The sequence below is a fragment of the Trachypithecus francoisi genome, unplaced genomic scaffold (assembly GCF_009764315.1).
Source record: "Trachypithecus francoisi isolate TF-2019V2 unplaced genomic scaffold, Tfra_2.0 Lachesis_group12, whole genome shotgun sequence".
Taxonomy (NCBI): Eukaryota; Metazoa; Chordata; class Mammalia; order Primates; family Cercopithecidae; genus Trachypithecus; species Trachypithecus francoisi.
In genome coordinates, this window is record NW_022681457.1 from 115,812,079 (window position 1) to 115,840,015 (window position 27,937).

A 27,937-nucleotide genomic window follows, 5' to 3' on the forward strand; every position below is an offset into this window, starting at 1 on the left:
ATCTGCTTCCCAGGTTCAAGCAATTCTCCTGCCTCAGCCTCCCAAGTAGCTGGAATTACAGATGCACACCACCAGGCCCGGCTAATTTTTGTATTTTTAGTAGAGACAGGGTTTCACCATGTTGGTCAGGCTGGTCTTGAACTCCTCACCTCATGATTCGCCCACCTTGGCCTCCCAAAATGCTGGGATTACAGGTGTGAGCTACCGCGCCCGGCTAATTTTTGTATTTTTTTACGTGAGGTTTTGCCATGTCGGGCAGGCTGGTCTTGAAATCCAGAGCTCAAATGATTGGCCCACCTTGGCCTCTCAAAGTGCTGGGATTTCAGGTGTGAGCCACTGCACCCAGCCAGCAACCTCCTTTCAGCATCTGCTTTCTTTGGATGAGAGTTGTTATGAAGACATATCATCTGGTTATGATTTAATATAATTTCATATTATTGCTGTAGCATTTCAAAGCATGAAATAGTTCTTGAACATCTCTATTTAGACAGATGTTTTGACTTTTAGATCTTTAGGTTAAGAGGACAATAGTAACATTTTTGGACCTTAACATTCTCAAAATCTTTCTTTGGTAATTCAGTCAGCAAATTTCTTTTTTTTTTTTTTTTTTTTTTTTTTTTTTGAAGCGGAGTCTCGCTCTGTCGCCCGGACTGGAGTGCAGTGGCCGGATCTCAGCTCACTGCAAGCTCCGCCTCCCGGGTTTACGCCATTCTCCTGCCTCAGCCTCCCGAGTAGCTGGGACTACAGGCGCCCGCCACCTCGCCCGGCTAGTTTTTGTATTTTTAGTAGAGACGGGGTTTCACTGTGTTAGCCAGGATGGTCTCGATCTCCTGACCTTGTGATCCGCCCGTCTCGGCCTCCCAAAGTGCTGGGATTACAGGCTTGAGCCACCGCGCCCGGCCAGCAAATTTCTTTTTTAAAAAAAATTTAGTTGATATTTTATTAAAGGTGCAGACCAGATACTCACTTCTTCAACAAAGTTTCTGTCTCTCTCTTTTTTTTTTTAAGAAGTAAATTTTTTAGTCACCCAGGCTGGAATACAATGGCACAATCTCTGCTCACTGCAACCTTCACCTCCTGGGTTCAAGCGATTCTTGTACCTCAGCTTCCCAAGTAGCTGGGATTACACACATGTGCCACCAAGCCTGGCTAATTTTTGTACTTTTAATAGACGGGGTTTTGCCATCTGGGGTTTCGCAGCCTGGGTTGACCAGGCTGACCTTGAACTCCTGGCCTCAAGTGATCCACCTGCCTCAGCCTCCCAAAGTGCTGGGATTACAAGCATGAACCACTGTGCCCGGCCCATAAATTTCTTTTTCTTTTCTTTTTTTGAGACCGAGTCTTGCTCTGTCGCCCAGGCTGGAGTGCAGTGGCCAATCTCAGCTCACTGCAATCTCTACCTTCCGGGTTCAAGTGAATCTTCTGCCTCAGCCTCCTGAGTAGCTGCTGGGACTACAGGCGCCCACCACCATGCCCAGCTAATTATTTTGTAGTTTTGGTTGAAATGGGGTTTCACCATGTTGGCTAGGCTGGTGTGAACTCCTGATCTCAGGTGATCCACCTGTCTTGGCCTCTCAAAAGTGCTGGGATTATAGGTGTGAGTCACCATGTTCAGCCAAATTTCTTCTTCTTAGAAACACTGATTTTCCTTGTTGAGTTCCTCAAAGCCATTGGAAAGTTCTTATCAGAGCAAGGTACAGTATTTTTTTTTTTCCTTGGTAGATTTCTAAGTTTACTTTGTAAGATTGTACTTAGAATGATGCTTCAAGAGGATAAAGTACAGTTTCATGTATCAGGAACAAATATCTCAAGTAGCAATAAGTTTCAGTCCAGTGTAGTGACAGGTTATATCTAGTAATTAAAAAAAAATAAGCATATGTTTGTAACTGAGTATATATTTCAATATAAAAGAGTTGAAGCTCCTGCCTTCATGGAGTTGATAGAGATAACAGCTATCTGTATGTTGGTATCTTTTCTTCCAGTCTGTTTTTCTAGTTATATGTATTACAAGATTGGGATTATTTTACAAAATTGGGTATATAGATATTACATATGTACATATACATATGACAGTACATACATACAAAATTTTATCTTTTGCTAAACAGCATTTGCAGCAGTTTCTCACAAGTCTCTAAAAACCATTTTATCTTTCTTTTTTCTGATTGTAAAGTTAGTATATGCCAATTATAAACTTTAAATAATGCAAAAAAATATTTAGCAAATAAAAGTTCCTAATACTTTTTTTTTTGAAACAAGTGTCTCTCTATCACCCAGGCTGGAGTGTAATGGCGCAATCTCAGCTCACTGCAACCTCCACCTCCCGGGTTCAAGCGACTCTCCTGCTTCAGCCTCCCTAGTGGCTGGGACTTCAGGCGTGTGTCATCACATCCGGCTAATTTTTTGTATTTTTAGTAGAGATGGGGTTTCGTGATATTGGCCAGGCTGGACTCGAACTCCTGACCTCAAGTGATCCACCTGCCTTGGCCTCCCAGAGTTCTGGGATTAGGTGTGAGCCATTACGCCTGGCCAAGTTTCTAATAGTTCTAATCTCCAAAATGATAACTGTTAGGATTTTCATGTTTCTTCTCTAAAAAACATTTATGCTATATGCATTTTCTTTTTCATTACATTTTCCCCCCAGTCGGTGGGTTGTTACATTTCCTTAGTGGATCTGACTGCTGTAGTTATTTTCTCTTTTTATAATTAATAGAAATAAGATTTTACTCTACATACTGTACTGAGACTCGCTTTTTAATCTTAACCGCAAGTCATGGAACATTTCCCCAAACAGGTGCACACATAGTCTATTTTTTAATAATTACAGGTATTCCATAAGAAAACATGTTAGTGTTATAATTTGGCCGGTTTTCGACTGACAGATGTTTAGATTGCATTCAGGTATTTGCTATTATGAATGATGCTGCAGTTAACATCCTTGTCAATATCTTTCTGTAAACCTGCAAATATTTTTACAGGATGAATTCCTAAAAATAGAGTTACTGAGTCAAAGGTTAGGCATATTTTAGATTTTAGTAGAAATTGCCAAATTACCCTCTAAAAAAGGTTGTACCAGTTTACATTCCTGTGGGCAGTACATTAGCCATAGCATTTTATTGAGTGCTTTCAGTTTGCCACAATGTTGTTCTACGTCACTGTACCCTTCCTTTGTTCTTCCTGGAGTGTCAAGTGTAGTTATTTCCACAGATGAGGAAATTGAAGACAGAGGTAGTACGTAGTAGGGCTATAAGTAGACTGAGGCAGTCTGCTTCTCGAGACTGTGCTGTCAATCAGTAGGTGACTTTTTCTCTACATCTAGTTTTGCCCAAAACATTCAGTGATGCTACAATATTGAAAATGTAGGTTTGCATTATTGAGAAAGTAAGGCCCTAATTATCCATAATCCACCGGGAATGACCCCTTACAGTCATCCTTTAAAAAAAAAAAAATTTAAATAAGTACCCATTCCGTGTCAGGTACTGTAACTGTACCTCATGACAATACTTAACTATTTCAATAATATTCTGAAATAAGAATGTTTACTCCATTACAGGTGAAAACACTGTGTTCACTGGTATTGACTCTTTGTGTTACAGAACTTTTGGTGATAGTTGTTTCAAGCTTTGTTTTAGAAAATTTCCAATATTATTAGTGTACTTAAAAATTAATGATGTTGGCTGGGCACAGTGGCTCACGCCTGTAATTTCAGCACTTTGGTAGGCTGAGGTGGGCGGATTACCTGAGGTCGGGAGTTTAAGACCAGTCTAGCCAAGATGGTGAAACCCCATCTCTACCAAAAATACAAAAAATTAGCCAGGTGCAGTGATATGCACCTGGAATCCCAGCTACTTGGGAGGCTGAGGCTTGAGAATCGGTTGGACCTGGGAGATGGAGGTTGTGGTGAGCTGAGATTGTGCCACTGCACTCCAGCCTGGGCAACAGAATGAGACTTTGTCTCAAAAAAATAAAAATAAAAATTGTGTGGCCTGGGTGTGGTGACTCGTCTGTAATCCCAGCATTTTGGTAGGCTGAGTCAGGAGTATCGCTTGAGTCCAGGAGTTCGAGACCAGCCTGGGCAGAGACCCCATCTCTACAAAAATAAAATAATAAAGTTAGCTGGGCATGATAGCATGAGCCTGTAGTCCCAAGTACTTGGGAAGCCGAGGTGGGAGGATCACTTGAGCCCTGGAGGTTGAAGCTGGAGTGAGCCATGACTGTATCACTGCACCTTACACCGGGTGAGCAATTGAGACCCTGTCTCCAAACAAACCAAAATGATATGTTTTACATCCTTTAAAGTGGTTTGGAGTTTTACAACTTTAAAAATGGTTCAGAATTCAGTGTCTTAAAGTTGTCCTTCTGAATTAGGCATCTGCCTATCACTTTGTACCTGGACAGTCATTTATTGGGTCAGTGATTTTTTGATGGAATACTGTGGATTGGGATTGGAAGTGCAGTATTTTAAATCTTCCATATATGATTGTTTTTTGTGTTTTCCTTGAAATTGCTTTTTTCCTAAAAATAAAATACAGCAGCAGTTTACCCCCCCAAAACAAAGTTTTTTACTTCTTTTACTCAAATCATTGGGTAAAAACATTTACTCAAATCAAAGATTTACTATGTGAGGTAGTAAACATTTTAGGCTATGTGGGCCAGATGGTCACAACTACTCAACTGTACCCTTATAGCCCCAAAGCATGGATACATGCTTTTATAGCAAATAGGTATGTCTGTGTTTCTGTAAAATTTATTTGTAAAAACAGGTTGCAGTCCAGATATGGCCTGTGGGCCATCGTGTGCCAGCCGCTGGCCTCTAGAAGTTGCCTGATGAACGTTTTCCCCTAAGGATGATCAACTCCTTCTCTGAGTACATGGTTTCTCTTGGACCTTGGGGTATGAAATGGGTTTCCTTTGTCCTCCTAGTCCACACCCACACTTTTTTTTTTTTTTTTTTTTTTTTGAGACGGAGTCTTGCTCTGTCGCCCAGGCTGGAGTGCAGTGGCCGGATCTCAGCTCACTGCAAGCTCCGCCTCCCGGGTTTACGCCATTCTCCCGCCTCAGCCTCCCGAGTAGCTGGGACTACAGGCGCCCGCCACCTTGCCCGGCTAGTTTTTTGTATTTTTTTTTAGTAGAGACGGGGTTTCACCATGTTAGCCAGGATGGTCTCGATCTCCTGACCTCGTGATCCGCCCGTCTCGCACTTTTGAAACTTTAGAGCTCTTGTATTATGAGAATAGAACCAAAGGCTCTTCAGGGACAAGCGTCAGTGTTGTTACATGTATTCATAAGTGAGTGAATTCACATCTTTTGTGTTGTAAACAGGACTCTTGAACACCTAACTGGCCTGTAAATTTCTTCATTTTCTTTAACAGAAAAGTTTACTGTCTGGTTCTTTAAGGTAGGCACTACCCTCATGTGACTATTTAAATTAACTTAAATAAAATTTAAAGTTAAGTTCTTCAATCACACTAGCTGCATTTCAAGTGTTCAGTGGCTACATGTTGACCAGTGGCTGCTGTATTGGCCAGCACAGGTAGAGAATATTTCCATCATTCCCGAAAGTTCTGTTGGACAATACTCATTTAGAATTCTGACTGAAGGATTAGACAAAAAGGACATAGAAATGATATTAAAGTATAATGAATGAATGATACTTTCATTGTCTTCTGAAATGGATGTTGTGGTTTATACAACTTTCCTGGAAAGAATGTTTTTCCGGCCGGGCGCGGTGGCTCAAGCCTGTAATCCCAGCACTTTGGGAGGCCGAGATGGGCGGATCACGAGGTCAGGAGATCGAGACCATCCTGGCTAATACGGTGAAACCCTGTCTCTACTTAAAAATACAAAAAACTAGCCGGGCGAGGTGGCGGGCACCTGTAGTCCCAGCTACTCGGGAGGCTGAGGCAGGAGAATGGCATAAACCCGGGAGGCGGAGCTTGCAGTGAGCTGAGATCCGGCCACTGCACTCCAGCCTGGGTGGCAGAGCAAGACTCCGTCTCAAAAAAAAAAAAAAAAAAAAAAAAAAGAATGTTTTTCCATGGTTAGAATTAGAGTGCAGAGTATTCCTGTGTAAGTACATAAATAATCAAATTTCCTCTTAGTTATTTCTATCTTTAAGGTATAGCTGAAAATCAAGATTCCAGAAACACATTCTTTTTACATTATTTGGAAGAAAGTCATTATGCTACTAAGTAATTCTAAAGAAAAAGACATCATTCAGCCAATAGATGCCTCATGAAGTCATGGCCTTTGTATTCCAAATGGCCTGTGGCTATTTCAGGTGGTCCTTCTGTCTCCCTCCACCACATACCTCGTCTTTTCTCCATCACTTTTATTTATTCATTTTTATTTTATTTTATTATTATATTATATTTGGAGACAAAGTCTCACTGTCACCCAGGCTGGGATTACAGGCTATTTTTAATTTTTTTTTAAAGAAAGAAATCTTTTTATTTAGGAATCCCATCCTTTTTGATAAGCAGCATTTTTTTTCTTTTTTCTTTTTTTTTTTTTGAGACAAGGCCTCACTGTGCAGCCCAGGTTGGAGTGCAGTGGTGCAATCTTGATTTACTACAGCTTCAACCTGCTGGTTCAAGTGATCCTCCTGCCTTGGCCTCCCAGGTAGCTGGGACTAATACAGATGTGTACCACATCACCCAGCTAATTTTGACTTGCTTTTGGTAGAGCTGAGATCTCACCATGTTGCCCGGGCTGGTCTCAAACTCTGGCTCAAGCGATTCTCCTGTCCCGGACTGCTAAAGTGTTGGAATTACAGGCATGAGCCACTGTGCCTGCACTCCATTGCTTTTATTTCAATTATTAAACCTTGGATTCCTGGTCTACTTTCTTATACCACCCATCCTTCCGTTCCATTTCCTGAATTGATGACCTCATTTCCTATTTCACAGAGAAAATAGAAGCCATCAAATTAGAACCTCTGAGTTTTCAACCGGTAATGCTACATGCCAGTGATTCCCAACTACTTACAGTTTCTGGTGTAGAAAATGAATAGTCAATTTATTGAAGTTAAAAAGTTTAAAGTCCAGTTTTCCTTAAGCCTTGAATTCAGTTTGTAAATCATATTAGTCTATTCATTAATTCAGTACATTTTATATAAAAGTAAACGAAAAATACAGCTTTTGATACATGTTGATTAATTCAAATTGAATTAATTCTGATTAAATATCCAGTTCTACTTATAAACATAGCTAACATTAAATTGCATTTTACAATTAGATAAACAAATGCCCAAGAAAGCTTCCAACCTCTTAAAACCTTAAGTCCTTACACAACTTTTGTAAATATAATTAAATTTTACAATACAGTGAATTTCCCTGTTCCCAAACATGTCTTTCTGTGTTTTCCTGTTTTGATAAATGCTACTCAGTTTTCTAAGTAAGTAACCCTGGGCTGTGTTGATTCTTTCTCTTCTCCTCACTATATAGAATCAAGTATTGTTTCTTTTTCCTGTATCTCTTATCACTTCCTAATCCATTACACTAGTTCAGGCCACTGTCTCTCTCTCTCTCTTTTTGTTTTTTTTTGCGATGGAGTCTTGCTCTGTCACCTAGGCTGGAGGGCAGTGGTGTGATCTTGGCTGACTGCAACCTCCGCCTCCTGGGTTCAAGTAATTCTCCCACATCAGCCTCCTGAGTAACTGGGACTATAGTTGTGTGCCACCATGCCCAACTAATTTTTTGTATTTTTAGTAGAGTCGGGGTTTCACCATGTTGGCCAGGCTGGTCTTGAACTCCTGACCTCAAGTCGTCTGCCAGCCTTGGCCTCCCGAATGCTGGGATTATAGGCGTGAGCCACTGCACCTGGTCACTGTCTCTTGCTTGAATTACTTTATAGATTGCAAACCAATTGGCATGTTCAAATCCTCTGCCCTTCTAATTTTGTTCTTTACTGCTGTAGTCCTTTTGATCTTTTGTTTTTTCGTTTTGTTGTTGTTGTTTTGAGATGGAGTTTCACTCTTGCCCCGGTAGGACTGCAATGTTGCAATCTCAGCTTACTGCATCCTCCGCCTCCCAGGTTCAAGTGATTCTCCTGCCTCAGCCTCCCAGGTAACTGGGATTACAGGCATATGCCAGCATGCCCGGCTAATTTTTTTTTTTTTTTGAGACGGAGTTTCGCTCTGTCACCAGGCTGGAGTGCAGTGGTGTGATCTTGACTCACTGCAACCTCCGACTCCCTGGTTCAAGCGATTCTCTTGCCTCAGCCTCCCTAGTAGCTGGGATTACAGGCGTGTGCCACCATGCCCTGCTAATTTTTGTATTTTTAGTAGAGACGGGGTTTCACCATGTTGACCAGGCTGATTTTGAACTCCTGATCTCAGGTGATCCACCCACCTCAGCCTCCCAAAGTGCTGGGATTACACGTCTGACTTTTTGTTTGGTTTTATAACTGCTTTATTGAGGTACAATTCATATATCATTCAATTTACCTACTTAAAGTGTACAGTTCAATTGTTTTTTGTGTTCACAGAGTTCTGCAATCATCACTGCAATTTCAGAACATTTAATTATGCCCAGAAGAAATCCTGTATCCATGAGCAGTTACTCATTTCCTCCTCTACTCATCCCCCAGCCCTCAGCAGCCCTTAATCTTTCTGTCTTTATGGATTTGCCTATTCTAGACATTTCACGTTAATTGAATCATGTAGTCTTTTGTAACTGGCTGCTTTGACTTAGTATGTTTTCAAGGTTCACCCATGTGGTAGCATAACATCTGTACTTCATTCCCAATAAATGTCAAATAATAGTCCATTGTGTGGCTATACCACATTTTATTTATTCACTAGTTGATGGACACTTTGATTGGTTCTACTTCTTGGCTATTAAAAAATGCTACTGTGAGCATTCATGTACAAACTTCTGTGAGGATGTGTGTTTGCATTTCTCTTGGGGTGACTTCCGAAGCTTAAGAGTGAACTTTTTGGGGCTTATGGAACCTCTGTTGAACATTTTGAGAAACGGACAAACTGTTATCCAAAGTGGCTATACCATGTTACAATTTTACTAGCAATGTATGAACCTTGCAGTTTTTCCACATCATCACTAATACTTATTATCTGGGTTTTGGATTATAGCCATTCTGATGGACATGAAGTGGTATCTTACATTTTGATTTGCATTTCCCTAATGAGGTTGAGCCTCTGTCTTGTGCCTGTTGGCCCTTTGCTTTTTTGGAGCCTTTGATCTTTTAGAAATAGAAATCTGGGTGAATTACTTCCCTGAGTAATGCCTGTGTGGTGTACATTCTTCTCTTCTTCTTAGTCTGGTCAACTCTTGCTTGCTTGCTTGCTTCAGTTTACGTGTAATTTTCTTCAGGGAGCCTTCCTTGAACCCCGGCTATTAACATTCAACCCACTCTATTGTTGTGATTGTTTATCTATACTTCCTTTCTGACCACACTAAGCATAGTTAACGGAGATTGTACTTGACATGTGATTGACTGGATGACTGAATACATAGATGACTGTAGCTTTTTTTGTTTGTTTGTTTTTAACATTTAACTTAAAAAGAAAAAATTCTGTCTTGGAGTTAATTGTACCTGAAGCAGTATTTCGTGATTTTTGTGTGTTCCTTCTTTCCTCGCATTTTCCAGATGGCACTAAGGCACCTGGGTAGGATCCTATAGAAAGCGATGCATTGGCCGGGCGCGGTGGCTCAAGCCTGTAATCCCAGCACTTTGGGAGGCCGAGACGGGCGGATCACGAGGTCAGGAGATCGAGACCATCCTGGCTAACACGGTGAAACCCCGTCTCTACTAAAACATACAAAAACTAGCCGGGCGAGGTGGCGGGCACCTGTAGTCCCAGCTACTCGGGAGGCTGAGGCAGGAGAATGGCATAAACCTGGGAGGCGGAGCTTGCAGTGAGCTGAGATCCGGCCACTGCACTCCAGTCCGGGCGACAGAGCGAGACTCCGCCTCAAAAAAAAAAAAAGAAAGCGATGCATTGCAGTTCCTCTCTGTATAGTATGCTTCCCTCAAGAGTCATAGATGAGGCGAAACCCGTGTGTACTCTGAGGCCAGGGCTGAGTGCATAAGGAGCTGCTGCAACTTGCCCTGGGGATGTTCTTTGACTTGGAGGAGGTAGTGAAGACTAAAGGGAAGACAGCATGGGAACCATCTTGATAACAAGCATGGGGCTCTGAGAAATAGCCTCCTAGGACTGGTACAGGGCAGCTGGTGGCAGAGGTCTTCTTGACCTTGAGTTAGCTTTTTGAGTGAGAACAAATACGCTCAGTCAACCACCACCTTCATTTCTTGAATGGAGTCTTAATCTGTCACCAGGCTGGAGTGCAGTGGCGTGATCTCAGCTTACTGCAACCTCTGCCTTCTGGGTTCAAGCGATTCTCCTGCCTCAGCCTCCCAAGTAGCTGGGACTACAGGTGCGTGCACCACCATACCCGGCTAATTTTTGTATTTTTAGTAGAGATGGGGCTTCACCATGTTGGCCAGGATGGCCTCTATCTGCTGACCTCATGATCTGCCCACCTTGGCCACCCAAAGTGCTGGGATCACAGGCGAGAGCCATGGCGCTCGGCCTTTTTTTTTTGGAGACAGAGTCCAGCTCTGTCACCCAGGCTGGAGTGCAGTGGCGTGATCTTGCCTCACTGCAACTTCTGCCCCCTAGGGTCAGGTGATCCTCCTGCCTCAGCCTCCTGAGTAGCTGGGATTAGAGGCGCGCGCCTCCACGTCTGGCTGATTTTTTAATATTTTTAGTTGAGATGAGGTTTCATTATGTTGGTCAGGCTGGTCTCAAACTCCTGACCTCAAATGATCCACGCGCCTCAGCCTCCCAAAGTGCTGGGATTACAGGCGTGAGCCACTGCGCCCAGCTGGACATCATTTTTAATACTGCATGGAAACTCTTGATTATCGGGATAGATTTTTTTTCTTTTAGTTTTCAGGAAGTACTTCTTACTTTTTTTAGGACATCTTATTTCTGAACTGAGAAGTGAATTACACCCTATGATTTTTATTGAGCTGTAGAAAAACAAATAGAATCTGAATTTGTTCCTATGGTTGTAACTTTACTGAGGTAAATATTATCTTTCTCCATCAGGGTGTCTAGAAATAATCTTCTGTTTTCATTTTTGTCCCCTAAACCTGTTATATATTGCAGATAGGAAATTTCTGAGTCAGTGTTTTCTTTTTTTAAGCTTACTGGACCTTAACTTTTTTTCGTCTTGCATGCCTAGATTTTTGCTGATTGAGGGACTGTGATAATATTTTTTTTGCTCCTTTGCTCAAGAGTGTGACTTTACTGTAGAAGGCAAAAATACTAATTTTCCATGGTCCCAGGTCATTCAGGCATTTTGAACTCCTAGTCTTCATTTATGTGGCGTAGTTTCTCCATAAGCCTTGCCATAAGGGGAAGGAAAAAAGGAGCTGACCTTATGGTGGAAGCATCAATGTCTGGAGAAGAAGTATTGGGGAAATGAGGAGGAGGTTTTAAAAAGGGTGGTCACCTTGAATTGTCCATTGTCAGAGGAAAGCCCTCCTGAGGCTTCATCCACAAGGACCAAAGCTGAGGCCCTAGGAAGTGTTCCTGGCCTCAGTGAATAGTAGAGTTAAACGGTGCCTGACCTAGCTAACTGATTCTACTTTTTTTTGTCTTCAAATAAAATAAGCACCTTTCTCTGGCTATTCTAGGAAGCAAAAAGTACTGGTTTCATGGAAATTATGAGTAGTCTTCACAGTTTGTATGCTTTTTAAAAATTAAGTAAATGGACACAAGTTCTTATGCTAAAAAGGTTATGTTATATCCGAGAAAGCTGATTTATGATTTTTTCATTCATTTGTCAAATATTTAAGTACCTACTGTGTGCAAGTATATTTTCACCAGAATTTGTGGGAGACTCACAGTTCAATTAGAATTGAACCTTCTTCTAAGGCGCTTGTCTTCCAGTAGGCTGACGATGCTTGTGTGTTAGTACAGGTACTTGTGATATGAGGCTGAAATTGGTAAGGGTCAAGTGAGGTACTGCTGAAGTTCAGAGGAGGAAGCAGTGACCTCTCCTTAGGGGAAGGAGATTACACAAGGTTGCCTAGAGAAGGAGAGGTTTGATCTGAATCTTGAAGGGTGGATTGGTGGGGAATGAGCCTTTTTGAAGGTGTTCTAGTAAAGGAGTGACATGATAGAGTTGTGTTTTAGGAAAGCTATTTCTAGTATGTGATGAAAGGAGGAGAGTGAAGACTGGGTGGAAAATAATGAGAATCTAACCTTTCTTTTTTCTTTTTCTTTTTTAGTTTTTTTTGAGACGGAGTTTCGCTCTTGTTGCCCAGTGTGGAGTGCAATGGCGCAATCTTGGCTCACTACAACCTCTGCCTCTTGGGTTTAAGCGAGTCTCCTGCCTCAGCCTCCCGAGTAGCTGGGATTACAGGCATGCACCACCATGCCCGACTACTTTTTTGTATTTTTAGTAGAGATGGGGTTTCTCCATGTTGGTCAGGCTGGTCTGGAACTCCTGACCTCAGGTGATCTGCCTGCCTTGACCTCCCAAAGTGCTGGGATTACAGGCGTGAGCCACCATGCCCGGCCGAGAATCTAACCTTTCTAACTGTAGGGGAAATGAAGAGTGTGACAGATGTGAGACGTTGCAGAGGTAGAATTAGTTGGATTTGGCAATTGTTAGAACAAGGCATATAGTCTTACATGTGGGGGAGGTGTGAAGCATAAGTAATTTGCATTACCTATCTGCACCATTAAAAAAATGGGGCCGGGCGCGGTGGCTCAAGCCTGTAATCCCAGCACTTTGGGAGGCCGAGACGGGCAGATCACGAGGTCAGGAGATCGAGACCATCCTGGCTAACACAGTGAAACCCCGTCTCTACTAAAAAATACAAAAAACTAGCCGGGCGAGGTGGCGGGCGCCTGTAGTCCCAGCTACTCGGGAGGCTGAGGCGAGAGAATGGCGTAAACCCGGGAGGCGGAGCTTGCAGTGAGCTGAGATCCGGCCACTGCACTCCAGCCTGGGCGACAGAGCGAGACTCCGTCTCAAAAAAAAAAAAAAAAAAAAAAAAATGGGAACACAGGAGGACAAACTGATTGGAGGAAGAAGATGCTAATAAATACGGCTTTTCATTGAGCTGAGTGGTTTTTGTCATTAGGCAGATGGAAATATTTAATATCTGAGAAGTCGTCATGGTTAAGATGGAGATACTGAGAATGGGGTAGTTGAAGCCTCGAGGTGGAATAAAATTGCCAAAGGATTTAGTGTCAGATGTGTCTTTTCCAAGTTTGTCACATTGCAAAACCTGAAAATCCTCCAGTTTTAGAACAGGAGTGCTCTGGTGTTGTTTAAAGAACTCAGATTCTTCCTTTGAGTTTTTATTTCTCTTTGGGGTTCTTTCATTTTGATTCTCATTTTGGTAAGACAGTAAAGCATAATGGTTTCGAGTCTGAGCTTGAGAACAGAAGGATTGGGTTTGAATCCTTATTCTGACACCTCTGTGTCCTAGAACCCTATTAGAGTTATGGAACGTCTTTGTGCCTCCATTTCCTCGTCTATATAATGGAGCTGATAATAGCTAACTAATAGGGTTGTTTATACATTAGTGGGATAATGTATGAAAATAATTTAGCCTGGCACATGTAACATAAGAAGTGCTCATAAATGGTAGCTAATGTTGCGCTGAGAGTCTTGTTGGCTCCACTGCTTCTAATCCTAGAGTGCGGAGCTTCTCTTTTTAAATGTAAAATTGTACAAAGTGTTTTGTTCTCATTTAGCATAACTGACCCTGGCTGGATTTTCAAAGAATTTAACTTAGTATTAATATTAGTATTCCAAGGGAATAATTATAGTGAATATATTAAGAAACCATTCTGGGTGACAGAGCAAGACCCTATCTTCAAAACAAAACAAATCCATAGAAATGGGCTTAAAATATCAAAAGCCTGTCCAAATTCAGTTACCTGTTCTTGGGCTTCCTGCTACCCTCCCCGTGACCTCTCATCCTTCACACCAGGGAACTGTGTCCCTCACACCTCTACCAGGTCCCTCCAGATACTTGCAACAAAGCTGTGCTACTGACCCAGGACTCTTTCTTTTCATTCATCTCGGATTTTGTTTGGCATCTAAGGCTGACTTTCTGGACTGTGGTGGTTGTTATAAATGATGTATAAATGATTGTCTTAACTATTGCAGGCCTAGGAGCTGGGCACAGTGGCTCACGCCTCTAATCCCTGCACTTTGGGAGGCCAAGGTGGGCAGATCACCTGAGGTCAGGAGTTCAAGACCAGCCTGGCCAACATGATGAAACCCCATCTCTACTAAAAATACAAAAAATTAGCTGGATGCGGTGGCAGGCACCTGTAATCCCAGCTACTCAGGAGGCTGAGGCAGGAGAATTGCTTTAACCTGGGTGGCAGAGGTTGCAGTGAGCAGAGATTATGCAACTTCTCTCCAGCCTGGGCAACAAGAGTGAAACTCCGTCTCAAAAAACAAAGCAAAAACAAAACTAATTACAGGCCTAGGTCTACTTACTTGGGGAGAATTTATTTTGAATTATTTCTCAGATAAATCTTCCTTTTCATAGGAAACTGACCTTAATTAGATTTATACAATGTAATAGCTCTGATCATCAAGACATACTCTGTGTGTGTGTGTGTGTGTGTGTGTGTGTGTGTATGTGTATATATATATAGAGAGAGAGAGAGAGAGAGAATTTAGAGTTAGAGGTATATCAGCAGGAAGATTGTCCCTCACATTTGAATTTTGTAGTGTTTTTCTTCATGTCTATTGAACTTGTATAGTATTCTAAGTTCTTTATGGCTGTTTTGCAGTTGAGTGTAGTGGGTGTACAGTTGCACACAACCTGCAATCAGCAGAACCACTTAGTTACTGGGATGGGATTGGCACCCATATCTCTTGAGATTTTGATTTTTTTTTTTTTTTTTTGTTGAGACGGAGTCTCGCTCTGTCGCCCAGGCTGGAGTGCAGTGGCCAGATCCCAGCTCACTGCAAGCTCCGCCTCCCGGGTTCACGCCATTCTCCTGCCTCAGCCTCCGAAGTAGCTGGGACTACAGGCGCCCGCCACCTCGCCCGGCTAGTTTTTTGCATTTTTTTAGTAGAGACGGGGTTTCACTGTGTTAGCCAGGATGGTCTCGATCTCCTGACCTCGTGATCCGCCCGTCTCGGCCTCCCAAAGTGCTGGGATTACAGGCTCGAGCCACCGCGCCCGGCTGGGATTTTGATTTTTTAAAAACTGTGCTAAACCATATTCTCCAAAGGGTAGAAGAAAGAATTTTGCAGTTTCCGTTCAGTTTTTTCTTTTGGGAAGCGTCTACTTAGGAGAATTTAACCCTCTTCTAAAGTAACTGCAGATGTCTTTTATTCCCCTTTTTGAAATACCTGTAGTTTGACCTATAGTTTGATTGGACCAACAAAGGCCTCAGGTGCACTGACTTGTTTCACTTGCGTGCTTCTGGCCTTTTTCTTTCTGATTCTTCATCCTTGCCCTTTGAAAGAATGATGCTTTTCTCCAAGTGACATCTAGCAGATTCTGAGATGTGGTGTCCGATTTAGTAATTTTCTCATATAAAAGGATTCTACAGTTAATGTGTCAGAAGAGGTAATAGTTGACAGTAAAGTAGGAATTTTTCATTTTTCTAAAGGAAAAATATAACTTTTCAGTGACTTAATACCTCTTTCCTTTCTTTGACAATCACAGTATCTTTTTATTTTTATTTATTTTTCGAGATGGAGTCTCACTATGTTGCCCAGGCTGGTCTCCAACTCCTGGGCTTAAGCAAGCCTCTGGCTTCAGCATCTGAATAGTTGGGCAATATCATTTTAGTTAGAATCTCAATGTTGAGGTGAGAGAATAATCCCATTGACAAAAATTGTACACATTTATTGTGTATACCATGATGTTTTCAAATATGTATACATTGTGGAATGTCTAAAAATAGTATAATTACTTCACTTTTTTTTGTGACAAGGACACTTAAAATCTATTCTTCTTTGCAATTTTCAAGAATAGAATACATTATTATTAATTATAGTCACTATATTATACAGTTGATCTCTTGAACTTATTCCTCCTTCCTGAAATTTTGTGTCCTTTGACTCACATTTCCCCAGTCCTCCTCTCAGCCCTTGGTAACCGCCATTCTATTCTTTGCTTCTACTTCAGCTTCAAAAAAAAAAGTTGATGAGGCAGGAGGATCCCTTGATCCCAGGAATTTGAGACCAGCTTGGCGAGACCTCGTCACTACAAAAAATAAAAACAAAAAGTTAGCCAGATGTGGTGGCACACACCTGTAGTCCCATCTACTTAGGAGGCTGAGGCAGGAGGATTTCTTGTGCCCAGGAATTTGAGGTTACAACGAGCTATGATTGTGCCACTGCACTCCAGCTTGGGCAACAGAGTGAAACCCTGTCTCTTTTGAAAAAAAGATTGAGGGCCGGGCGTGGTGGCTCACGCCTGTATTCCCAGCACTTTGGGTGGCTGAGGCGGCTGGATCAGGAGGTCAGGAGATCAAGACCAGCCTGGCCAACATGGTGAAACACTCTACTAAACATGGTGAAACACCTCTACTAAAAAATACTAAAATTAGGCGGGCGTGGTGGTGCAGGCTTGTAATCCCAGCTACTCGAGAGGCTGAGGCAGGAGAATTGCTTGAACCTGGGAGGTGGAGGTTGCAGTGAGCTGAGATCACGCCACTGCACTCCAGCCTGGGTGACAGAGCGAGATTCTTTCTTCAAAAAAAAAAAAAAAAAAAAAATGAGTTTAACGTTTTAGGATTCTACGTATAAGTGGGATAATACAGTATCTGTCTTTCTATGTCTGACTTGTTTCACTTAACATAGTGTCCTCCAGGTTCATCCATATTGTTACAAGTAACAGGATTTTCTTAGACCACATAGTATTCTATTGCATATATATGTGTGTGTGTGTATATAGACATGACTTTATCCATTCATCTGTTAATGGACACTTAGGTTGATTCTGTGTATTGGCTGTTAGGAATACCATTTTGCGTCCTTATATGGATAGTAAATAAACATCTTTATGATGAGTGTTTTTGGTGAACATCTTTATGATGAGTGTTTTTGGTGAACATCTTTATGATGAGTGTTTTTGGTGAACAGACTTTGAATGTTTGACTTTTTGGTTGAATCAATACTTTAGAGTGAAAAAAGGCTGACTAGAATGAAAAAAGGCTGACGTTCAAATGCAAAATTTTAGTGAAGTAGTTTATACCAGCTCTCTTAACCCAACTACAATGTTCTATCAGCTATGGGAGGAGTTGAGAAAAACAGGAATACACAAACCAGCAACAACAGTGAGCTTATCTCGATTTTCTTCCCATTGTCTTAACATTTGTTCCTCTGATAAGATTATGGGAAATTATGTAAATTCTAGGTTTCTTTTGATGGAGCATCCCGTTTAGTATTACATTAGTGATGCACTAGAGAATTTGATTTTGATAGCCCATGTGGTTCATTCATTTAGTCGTGACTAGAGAATGAGGATTTCCAGGACATTTCTTTTGTGTTAACTTTAGAAAAAATTGATTATTTAGTGAAAGAGAAATGGAGCAATAATTTGCTAGGGAAAGTTCATACAGGACAGTGGTTATTAGGAATGAATTTTATTTAAGAGAAATAGGAAAATGTTTACTTTGTGACATTTGCCAGCACTTTCTTTGTGTGTTTTGTGTTGAATGACAAGTAGCTTCATTATCTTCCATCGTTATTAGTGCCATCAGAAGCAGTAACTGGCTTCTTTTTTTTTTTTTTTTTTGAGACGGAGTCTTGCTCTGCCGCCCAGGCTGGAGTGCAGTGGCTGGATCTCGGCTCACTGCAAGCTCCGCCTCCTGGGTTTACGCCATTCTCCTGCCTCAGCCTCCCGAGTAGCTGGGACTACAGGCGCCCGCCACCTCGCCTGGCTAGTTTTTTGTATTTTTTTTAGTAGAGACGGGGTTTCACCGTGTTAGCCAGGATGGTCTCGATCTCCTGACCTCGTGATCCGCCCATCTCGGCCTCCCAAAGTGCTGGGATTACAGGCTTGAGCCACCGCACCCGGCTGTTTTTTTTTTTTTTGAGAAGGAGTTTTGCTCTCGTTGCCCAGGTTGGAGTGCAATGGCACAATCTCGGCTCACTGCAACTTCCGCCTCGTGGGTTCAAGCGATTCACCTGCCTCAGCCTCCCAGGTAGCTGGGATTACAGGCATGCATTACCATGCCTGGCTAATTTTTTTGTATTTAGTAGAGACAGGGTTTCACCATGTTGGTCAGGCTGGTGTCGAACTCCTGACGTCAGGGGATCCACCCACCTCAGCCTCCCAAAGTGCTGGATTACAGGCGTGAGCCACCATGCCCGGCCAAGTAAGTGACTTTCTAATGAATAAATCATTTTCAAAGTTTCAAACCCACTGAAACTAACAAGATTCAGTGCCAAATTAATATAATTGCATGTTTTTCTTCTAAAGTTAAAGTGATCCTTATCTTCAAAGAAGACTTTCAAAAAGATATACTAGTACATCTAAGCAGACTTTAGAAAGAATATTACCAGTAATAAAAAGGACAGAATTATAGTTTGATGCATTAATTTTAATAACTTTTTTTATAGCTCTTGAGCCAAGATGAATAAAGTTAAACAGAAATATGGTTCTCATTTTGATTGTACTGAATTTATTATATGGCATGCTCTCCTCCCTTCAGATGCGGAGTCAGGGCTTTTAGGTCCTTTTTGTTGAAAAGAGTATAGGTGATGCTAATATTATATAGCACTAGAATTAAAAATTATTTTCACTGAATATCCTTCAAAGCAATGTAATAAAAAATGCAATAATTTGAATATTGCAGTTGAGGCAGTAGTCACTTTAGTTATAAGTGGTGCTCTGACTTTTTAAAAATAACAAATTGTTAACCATGATCTAATTCTGTTTTATGAATTCGTTGCTTATAAGAACTATACTTGTTTCTTGACCTATAGTTGTTATAAAATTGATAATTTGATTATTTTTTACTTTATTTTTAAATGTTTAAAAATGTTTAGTGGAGATGAGGTCTTGCTATGTTGCCCAGGCTGGTCTTAAACTTCTAGGCTCAAACGATCCTCCTGCGTTGGCCTCTCAAAGTGCTGGGATTACAGCTATAGCCACCACACTTGACTGATAATTTGGTTCTTTAATTGACTTTTTTCCTTTATAATAGCCCTTTTGTTGTGGTAGCATGCTGTAGATTTGGGGTTTTAAAATTTCAATTTAACTAAATTTTTATTTTTTGTAGAGACGAGTCTCACTATATTGCCCAGGCTGATCTCAAACTCCTGGGCTCAAGTGATTCTCCTGCTTTGGCCTCCCAAAGTGCTGGATTTATAGGTTATAGGTGTGGGCCACTGCACCTGGCCCAATTTGGGGTTTTGCATTTTAGAAATAGATGTTATAAACAGATTCTGACAATACAGTTTGTTTTTGCTGATGTGTTTGCCTAGAAAGTCTTATTTGCTCTTCTGTAGGTTGTCAGTTAAATCATCTGCTTTTAAAATGTTTGTATTCTTTGTCCCAATTCCATGTGCCACTTGGTGTACTATTTAGTTTTTACACTGCCTTTCACCCTCCCCAGAGGCAGATTGGCCATGAAGCTTAAACCAAAGAGACCCTCACTTGAATGGCCCCCTTGACATTTTGTATACAAATTTTGTAGTCTTTTTATTAAAGAAGGCCCCCCAACTTGTATAAACAACAGATCTACAAAACCTTCCTTTTCTAAAGTAGAGGACTGCTAAGAGGAAATGAAAAACAAAAGTAAATGTGGATTTTTAGTTTTGTGGTTTAGGTAAAAGGGATATAAATAGAATATTGAATGGGTTTGTGTGTGATGTCAGATTTAATTTATCATGATAACCATCAGTGGTACACCAGATGTTTTGACTGTATTTAGCTTCATATTAAATTAAGCATAGCCAGTGGCCTACAAAGTCCATCTGTACTGCTGCCAAAGGTAGCACTGAAGACAGCCAGCTGCCTTTCATGTCTGTTACCACTGCTAGCTGCTGTTTCCCTCTTGCCATGATATTTAAGCTTTGGAATTGCTCATGCACAGGTGAGCCTTTGTATTGAAGTGAATTTGTATTCTGAAAATTGACTGTACTGAATGACGAGGCTTGCTTTTCAGTAGTCTGTTCTTATTTTTGCTTACCTGTAAACCAGTGGAAATAAATCACATACATAAGATTAGTTAGGGATTTATTGAGACTTGAATTCTAGAGAGAGGGGAATTATTGTATTATGCACAAGTGCCAGTTAAACATGTACCAATCTGAAGAAGATTTTTCTATACCTGCTACTAATCATGGAAAACAATTAACTTATTGATTTTTGTTATATAAATACATATTAAGAGCTGAAAATCTCAGCAGTTAGTTTTATTTATAATCAGACAGATGTTAACAATCACCAAAACCTTTATGTTTTAAATGAACGCACCTTCACTTTTACTTGACTTCTACTTCATCAGCATAATTGGAGAACCATAGATTCTTTCCCCATGAGTGAGGGCAAAACATACATCTGCAGTGTTCTTAGCGTGAGGATCATTAAGATGGCAGACCTTGTAGATCAAACAATTTCCTCCCATGCACCCTCCATTCTTTCCTAGAAAAGCATTTAGACAGCTCTGAAATTAGACCTGGAAAGCATGTGCTAAGGCAAGAACAAATATCTTGAAAATTTTATCATAATGTTGCTTTTTAAAGTCCTAAATGTCCTCTAAAATGCAATTCTTTTGTATTAACCTTCTTTCATATGCTGGCTTTCACCAGACTGCAGAATTGCCTGATTTGACTTTCTAATGTAACTGTAATGAATCTTCTGGGAAGCTGAAACGATTGAACACACACACTCCGCAACTCCATTGTAAAATATTCACTCAGTACTGTCGATGTTGCTGATTAAAAAAGGAGAGAAAAAAAAAAGGAATTGGGAGTGGAAGAGAAAAATGAAGCACTCCCGAACACATATTAGGGCTTAAAACCAAACATATTCTCTCAGGGATTTCAACCTTTACGAGACATCATGATGTGCAATGATACCTTGATTAAATATATTCAGTAACTCCTTAATAAAAACATCAAGTTGGGTGAAGGTAGGGTCTACTTTGTAAAGCCACAATTAGGGATATATGATTATGTTCAGTTTTGACACATTTATTCTGAAAAAGCATGGACAAAAACTGGCCCATTTGCACAAACAGATAAATTGTCCTGTGCATTATGCATGAGGACCCAGTAGAGTTAAAGATTTGCCAGCTTTTGAATATGGGACCTACACACAGTGGAGCCCAAGTTTTTAATGCCGAGTCTTTCAAATGTGTGTCCCTTACCTACTTTGGGTCTTATTTCGCAGCTAGAGAAGCAAGAGGTATGCTTTTTCATGGTACAAGTAATTTAGCCCAGGTATTTATAATTGTAGCAGTATGTGTTTGGCTTATTTATTTGAAAGAAATTGAACACCAGAATTTAATAATTAAGGATTTATTAGTTAAAACTGAGTGTTATAATGAGCCAGATGCTGCTGCATTGAAACAGCCATTTTCATTAGCATTTTTAAATAGAAGAGAATTGAATTTAAATTTGGAATGTCTTGACTTTGATGAGTTGACATTTTAAAATCTTTTAAAATCTATCAAATAGAAGGCAAACTTCTTTTAATTTCAATGAAAGACAACACTCACACTGAAATATCAAAATAGGTAAGTGAATAAAAACCTACCTTAAAAATCTGAATTTCTTATTTTGAATACTATAAAATAACATTAACTTAAAACGCTTGTGAAAAGAAATGACTGCAAAAATGTGTGGAATATAAAAAATTAATTTTACCTATGACTGAAAAAGGTATCACTCAAATGGAAGAGTCATTGGTGAATGAGAATGGGGAAGTGTGTTTATATTGTTTATTCCCTCCTTTTATCGCAGGGAAGCATTTTTAATAATAGCTTGGGTGGTTTGATGAAACATCCGAAGGAAACTCCCAGGAGAGGAAGATTATACTGGAGAGAGATCTCTCTATGAATCATTTACGCTAACCTCTTGCTGAAGCACAGCTTGCATTTTTAATGAAGGATGATTGCATTTCATAAACAGACCTTTAAAAATTAAAATAATATTGATCCTTCCTCATTTAGGCCTATTAAAATAACATGCTATACATTTCTTTCTAATAGCTCAGGACAGATTCTTATTATTGTTTTAAAACAACACACAATTTAATAATGTCTAATCAAACGTTTCTTTAAATAGGACTTTGATTAAAATATTTCTGGAAAATTTTTCTTCGTAATGTAATATCTACGAAAACAAAATTTAAAAATTATGAAATGGTTTAAAGTTTGGCACTTCAAATTATTTCCAACACAAACTATCTCTGGTAAGTTTCCTTTAATTTCTTTTGATCATAACAGTTTCTTACAAAGGCAATAGCTTCATTTCTTGAAACATCTACTGTATAGGAAAAAGAGACTCACAAGGTTTTAAGAAACCTTGCTTTTTACAAGCTACAGCCTTATGCTGAGTACAAGTTACGTTATCTCTCACTTTGTCAGTGTTTTTACTTTTAAAATATGTCCCTCAATGAGATAAAGATTAAGATGAAACTTGAACTTTTCTGAATTACTACTTTACTGTTGTTTATCATTTTCAGAGGCTCTTCTCTGAACCCGAATTTCTCTTGTAAGGATTATAGGAATAATGTAGTTTAATGCCTTCCATATCTCTTATAACTACTAGATGATACTGGGAGTATTTTTTTTCTTTTTTTAAATGAAAATGTTCCTAAGCTATGCTTTAGTACAAGAAAATGAAACTGCAAAGGAAGTGTTTCTTTTATGCCGAAGGATTAGAAATAAAAAGCAAAGTCAAAATTCATCATCAAATGACCGCCTTCTGGGTGATAGTGAATTTTTTTTTTTTTTCTCATTTGAAGAGTAGCAGTATGTAGTGTATAAGAACACAGACACGCAAAGCAAGTCCTGTCCCTACCACTTCACTGGCAGGTTACTTAGCCTCTGTATCTTTTTGCTGTCTGTAAAATGGGGATAATAGTGGCCCTTGAATGGCTGTTGTGAAGATTAAATGGGTTATTCTAGATTAGTGTCTGCCATATACATTAAGAGCTGTGTTAAGGTTTAACTGTTACTATATTGAATTGATCTTTATTTTTTGCAATCTTAAAACAGTTATTTGGGGACAGTTCCCGTACTACAGTCAAGTGCTGAAAATTCTGTTATGACTTCTTAGAATCAAATATTTTTCCATATTTACTTTATTGTTGTTGTTTCTTTAGTGCCTTGCATATGTAACTAGATGGTAATTTTTTTTTTTAAGTGAAAGGGATTCTGAACTAAAGATTTGGTATAAGAAAGAAGATAAAACTGCAAAGAAAGGGCTTCTCTGAGAAGTCTGTGTGGAGTTAACACTGGGTCTCTGTTTAGCTTCCTAGTTGCTGTAGGAATAAGCACAGTATTTTGGACTTTTCAGAATAATAAGCCATGCATGTTCTGCATGTTCTTTCACCTGTCAGTGCAGAGAGGATCATCGAGCAAAACTAACCGGTAGCATAAGTTTGACTTTGGTATAGTTTAGGAACTCTGGAAGAAATGGAATTTGCTCCCTTCCACCCTCCTCTTAAATTCTTCCATCAGAGAGGTTTTCCCATAGGTGCCAGGTACTAAAAACATGTTTTCTATAAGAATATTGTCTTTGTTACCATAGATTGCTATTTATTTGGAGATATTAGACTCATAGGGTATAGTAAGGAACAAATGAGAGACTTAGATGCAAAGTACTTGGCATAATCCTTGGCATGTCCAAAGTGTTTTTTCCTGTAGCGGGGGTGGCAGAGGTACGGTTGGTGGATGTTTGTAAATGGGGGCTGCTTAAATGAGTATGTTTCAGAGTTACTGAGAGATTGTCATGATGGGCAACAGAACACTACCTATTTTGGAAAGTGTGCTCAGATGTTTCAAGCACTTTGGAGCAGCTTGTATTGTAGATAGTCAAGGTTTTCTTCATTCCGCCTCGTGGAGAAGATAATTTGAAGGGCCACAGGAAGTTACTGGCTTCTTTGAAGCATTTGCCAACAGTATAGATCTCATGAATCAGATCCTCCGTGCAGATGATGCCATATTTACCAAGAGATAGAGCAACCAAAGCGTTATCTGTCAAAGCAATTTGCTTATTGATTTTGCCATAACCACGCTTGTAGATTAGTTCCTTTACTGACTTCAGATTTGGGTTCCCACATGTAATATATGATTCTACAATCCTCAGCGTATTAACTGAAGCCTTGTTGAGCTTCACAAATGTTCCATTGAAGATCTGACAAAGGCAAAGAAGCTGCAACACCTTTCGGACCTCTGGGCTCACACCACTGATACCTCTGATCCTGATGACAACGGCCAATTTGGGTTCTGCAGGTACATAGAAGTTGCCAGCTTTTCTTACCATCCTTGCCATTTGAATTTCAGTCCTGTACATCTGCCTATATTCCTTATGATAATGCTTTGCTTTTTCCTAGATAAGGTTCCTCCCTGCCTTTCAAAGCATGTTTTGGGCAAACTTCTTTCTTAGGCGCTTGACCTTCAGCTCTGAAATTCCGTTGCTTTTTCTTAAGGGTTTCTGGCACAGCAGGAACCACCTTCTTCTCTTCTACACCCTCCGTGTTTCCAGCCAGAAAAAGAGGCTCTGGTTTTTAAAAGACTACTGGGTTTGTGACACTCACAGATGTTGAATGAGGCAGAATGGTTTCTACATGTAGCACTTTACCACCCAGGTCTTAGCCCTCATCTTCTGTTACCTTGACTATTGCAGCATTCATTTATTCAACACATTGACTACTGACTGTGTGCCAGGCGTGGTTCTAGAAGTAACAGCCTCCTAATTCCTCGTCAGTCTTCCACTTTCATCACTCTATAATCCGTTCTTTTTTTTTTTTTTTTTTTTTTTTTTGAGACAGAGTCTTGCTGTGTCACCCAGGCTGGAGTACAGTGGCATAATCTTGGCCCACTGTAACCTCGGCCTCTTGGGTTCAAGCTATTCTCCTGCTGGTGTTATAGGTGCCCACCACCACGCCTGGCTAATTTTTGTAATTTTAGTAGAGATGAGGTTTCGCTGTGTTGGCCGGCTTGGTCTCGAACTCCTGGTCTCAAGTTACCCACCCGCCTTGGCCTCCCAAAGTGCTGAGATTACTGGTGTGAGCCACTGCGCCTGACCTGTAGTTCATTCTTTACACAGAGTTGGAGGAGTGGGATTGCTTTTTTAGAAACATAGATCACCTCATTCTCTTACTTAAAACCCTTCAGATTCTCATTCTGCTGAGAATAAAATACAGATTTTTTTCTTCCTATGGCTGTGGGCCAGCATAGGTGACACTTCGGAGTCTCTGATATAAGTGTCACCACTCTTCACTTGCTCCCTTAGCGTCAGTCACAGTGGCCTCCTGTCCTTTCTGTTGTTTTAGGAACTAACAAGCTAACTCTCACTGAGGTGTATTGCGTTCATCATAATTGTCTCAATGCGATTCCATCAGGTTTTTTCTTTGTTTGCTTCATTTTATGATTTAGATCTCATTTCAATATTATTCCTTAGGGGGCCTCTCCTTGGCTTCCGGTCTAAAGTACCGCATTACTCTACAACACCTTATCCTTTTTTTTTTCCAGAGTAAAATTGTGTTATTTTCCTTTTTACTTATGTATTATTTGATGCCTTTCTTGTGAAATTATCTACAGTTAAATTCCCAGTGGCAGGAATAATTCTCAGAATATAATAAACTCCCAAGAAATATTTTAAAAATGAATGAATAAGCTCACAGTGATCTCCTTCATATATCTCTATTGGAGTCTACCATTACAGTGAAGTTGTTAGTATGAGGTGGTTAGGAGCGCTGGCACTGCTTACTAGATTGGGTGGCCTTGGACATGTTACTTAACTCCTCCAGCTCTTCAATTCCTTATCCAAAAATTGTGATAATAATAATAATTATACCCACTTCATGGAGTGGTTTTGATTATTAAAGGAACAGATAATTAAGTACTTGTAAAGCAAGTAAAACAGTACCTGACTCACAGCTTACAGAGATCTTGATAAATGTTAGCCATTATTATTACCATCATCGTTGTCCCCCATGCCTATGAAATGCCAGAATAGAGACCTACTTACTTAATTAGATCCTCTTTTTAAAATATGTATCTTCTGATACCTCATTATGAAACAAGACCTATTTGGGCCTTTTAGGAATGGCAGTTTTGATTGGATAAGAAAAGAAAGGAGTAATATAGGAAGGTGGGACTAAGTCTGATGAGGTCCTTGAAATGCTTAAAGTCTACACCTTTGGGGTTGGGAAGAAAGACAAAAGGAGAAATTGAGCAATCACCAGGTTTTTCATACTTGCCAATGTTAATGAGAATGTTGAAGTTGGGATGCTACCAAAAATTGCTTGGTAAGTTGCTCGTCCTGGAATTAATGCATGCATACTGATGAAGAAAGCTCTTGACACTTTTGGCTCTGTTACCATAATCTGTAGGGTTCCTAACCATATACTTGGGTTGGAGCACAAAGCTTGTGTTTGGAACTGAAGAGAGTATCTGATGATAGCATGGAGAATGGATGGAAGGGGAGGGCTGTACAAGATACAGCAACATAACCTGTGGGACTGTTGTGGTAACTGAGTTTAGAGATGTGGAAGCTCTGAACTAAGATAGTAATGGTGTGAGAGTGAATGAGAGGGAGGGGGTATCTGGCGTGGGGCTGAGAGAAGAGTCTAAGATAATTCCCAGGTTTCTGACTTAAGTGACTGTGGATGAGTTAGAATCCCACGTTTGAGTCTCAGCTCCACTATTTACCAGCATAATAACTTTTGGCAAGTTACTTCATTTTTCTAAGCTTAGTTTCATTACCTGTAAAATGGTAGAGGTAAATAAGGGTGTTTCTCTCTCAGAATTGTCTTGAACTTTAGATGAAATTATGTGTCGTTGTATATAACTACTTAAGTAATATAGAAAGTTATGGCCGGGAGTGGTGGCTCACGCTTGTAATCCCAGCAGTTGGGGAGGTTGAGGTGGGCGGATCACTTGAGGTCAGGAGTTTGAGACCAGCCCAGCCAACATGGTGAAACCCCATCTCTACTAAAATAAATACAAAAATTAACTGGGTGTGGTGGCATACACCTGTAATTCTAGCTACTCAGGAGGCTGAGGCAGGAGAATTGCTTGAACCCGGGAGGCGGAGTTCTCAGCAGTGAGCCGACATTGTGCCATTGCACTCCAGCCTGGGTGACAGAGCAAAGCTCTGTCTCAGATATACCTCCTCTCTTATTATCTTTAGTAACAACTAGGACAGGAAATAACATTAATGAGATAATCAGATTAGAGAGTAAGGGAGGATTAGGTTTTGGGGGTAAAATGTATATGGGATATTTAGAGAATTCCAGTTCACTGTTTGCATATGGGTTTAAGTTTAAGAAGATAGTTCTGTAACTAGGTAAGGTAATAATTAGAGTGTCTTAAATATAGCAGATACTCAGTAAATCAAGTATGAATATCATGTGTTGATTTATCTTGTCTTTCCAAAGTTGCAGTTGGTAGCAAAAAAAAATCAGGATGTTTAAAAAAAAAATCAGACAAAACCTTCTTTGAGCCTTCATCACTTCTGGCCTGGTTACCCTAGCAGGTTCTTTTTTTCTTTTCTTTCTTTTTTTTTTTTTGGGAGAAAGTCTCGCTCTGTCGCCCAGGCTGGAGTGCAGTGGCGTCATCTCGGCTCACTGCAAGCTCCGCCTCCTGGGTTCACACCATTCTCCTGCCTCAGCCTACTGAGTAGCTGGGACTACAGGCGCCCGCCACCATGCCCGGCTAATTTTTTGTATTTTTAGTAGAGACAGGGTTCCACCAAGTGTTAGCCAGGGTAGTCTCTATCTCCTG

At 40.4% G+C, this 27,937-nt stretch overlaps 2 protein-coding genes across 5 annotated transcripts in view; one reads left to right on the top strand and one right to left on the bottom strand.

Moving 5' to 3' along the window:
• RERE (arginine-glutamic acid dipeptide repeats) overlaps positions 1-27,937 on the top strand; it is a 476,263-nt gene that overhangs the window by 49,377 nt on the left and 398,949 nt on the right. The gene's annotated exons all lie outside the window — the stretch shown is intronic.
• On the bottom strand, positions 23,852-24,713 carry LOC117093369 (60S ribosomal protein L7-like). The gene has a single exon (XM_033228503.1). The coding sequence runs from the start codon at positions 24,498-24,500 to the stop codon at positions 23,955-23,957; it is 546 nt and encodes a 181-aa protein (XP_033084394.1). The 5' UTR covers positions 24,501-24,713; the 3' UTR covers positions 23,852-23,954.

Coding starts and splice junctions, on each gene's coding strand:
- LOC117093369 (XM_033228503.1), bottom strand. CDS start 24,500: ATGTACAGGACTGAAATTCAAATGGCAAGGATGGTAAGAAAAGCTGGC.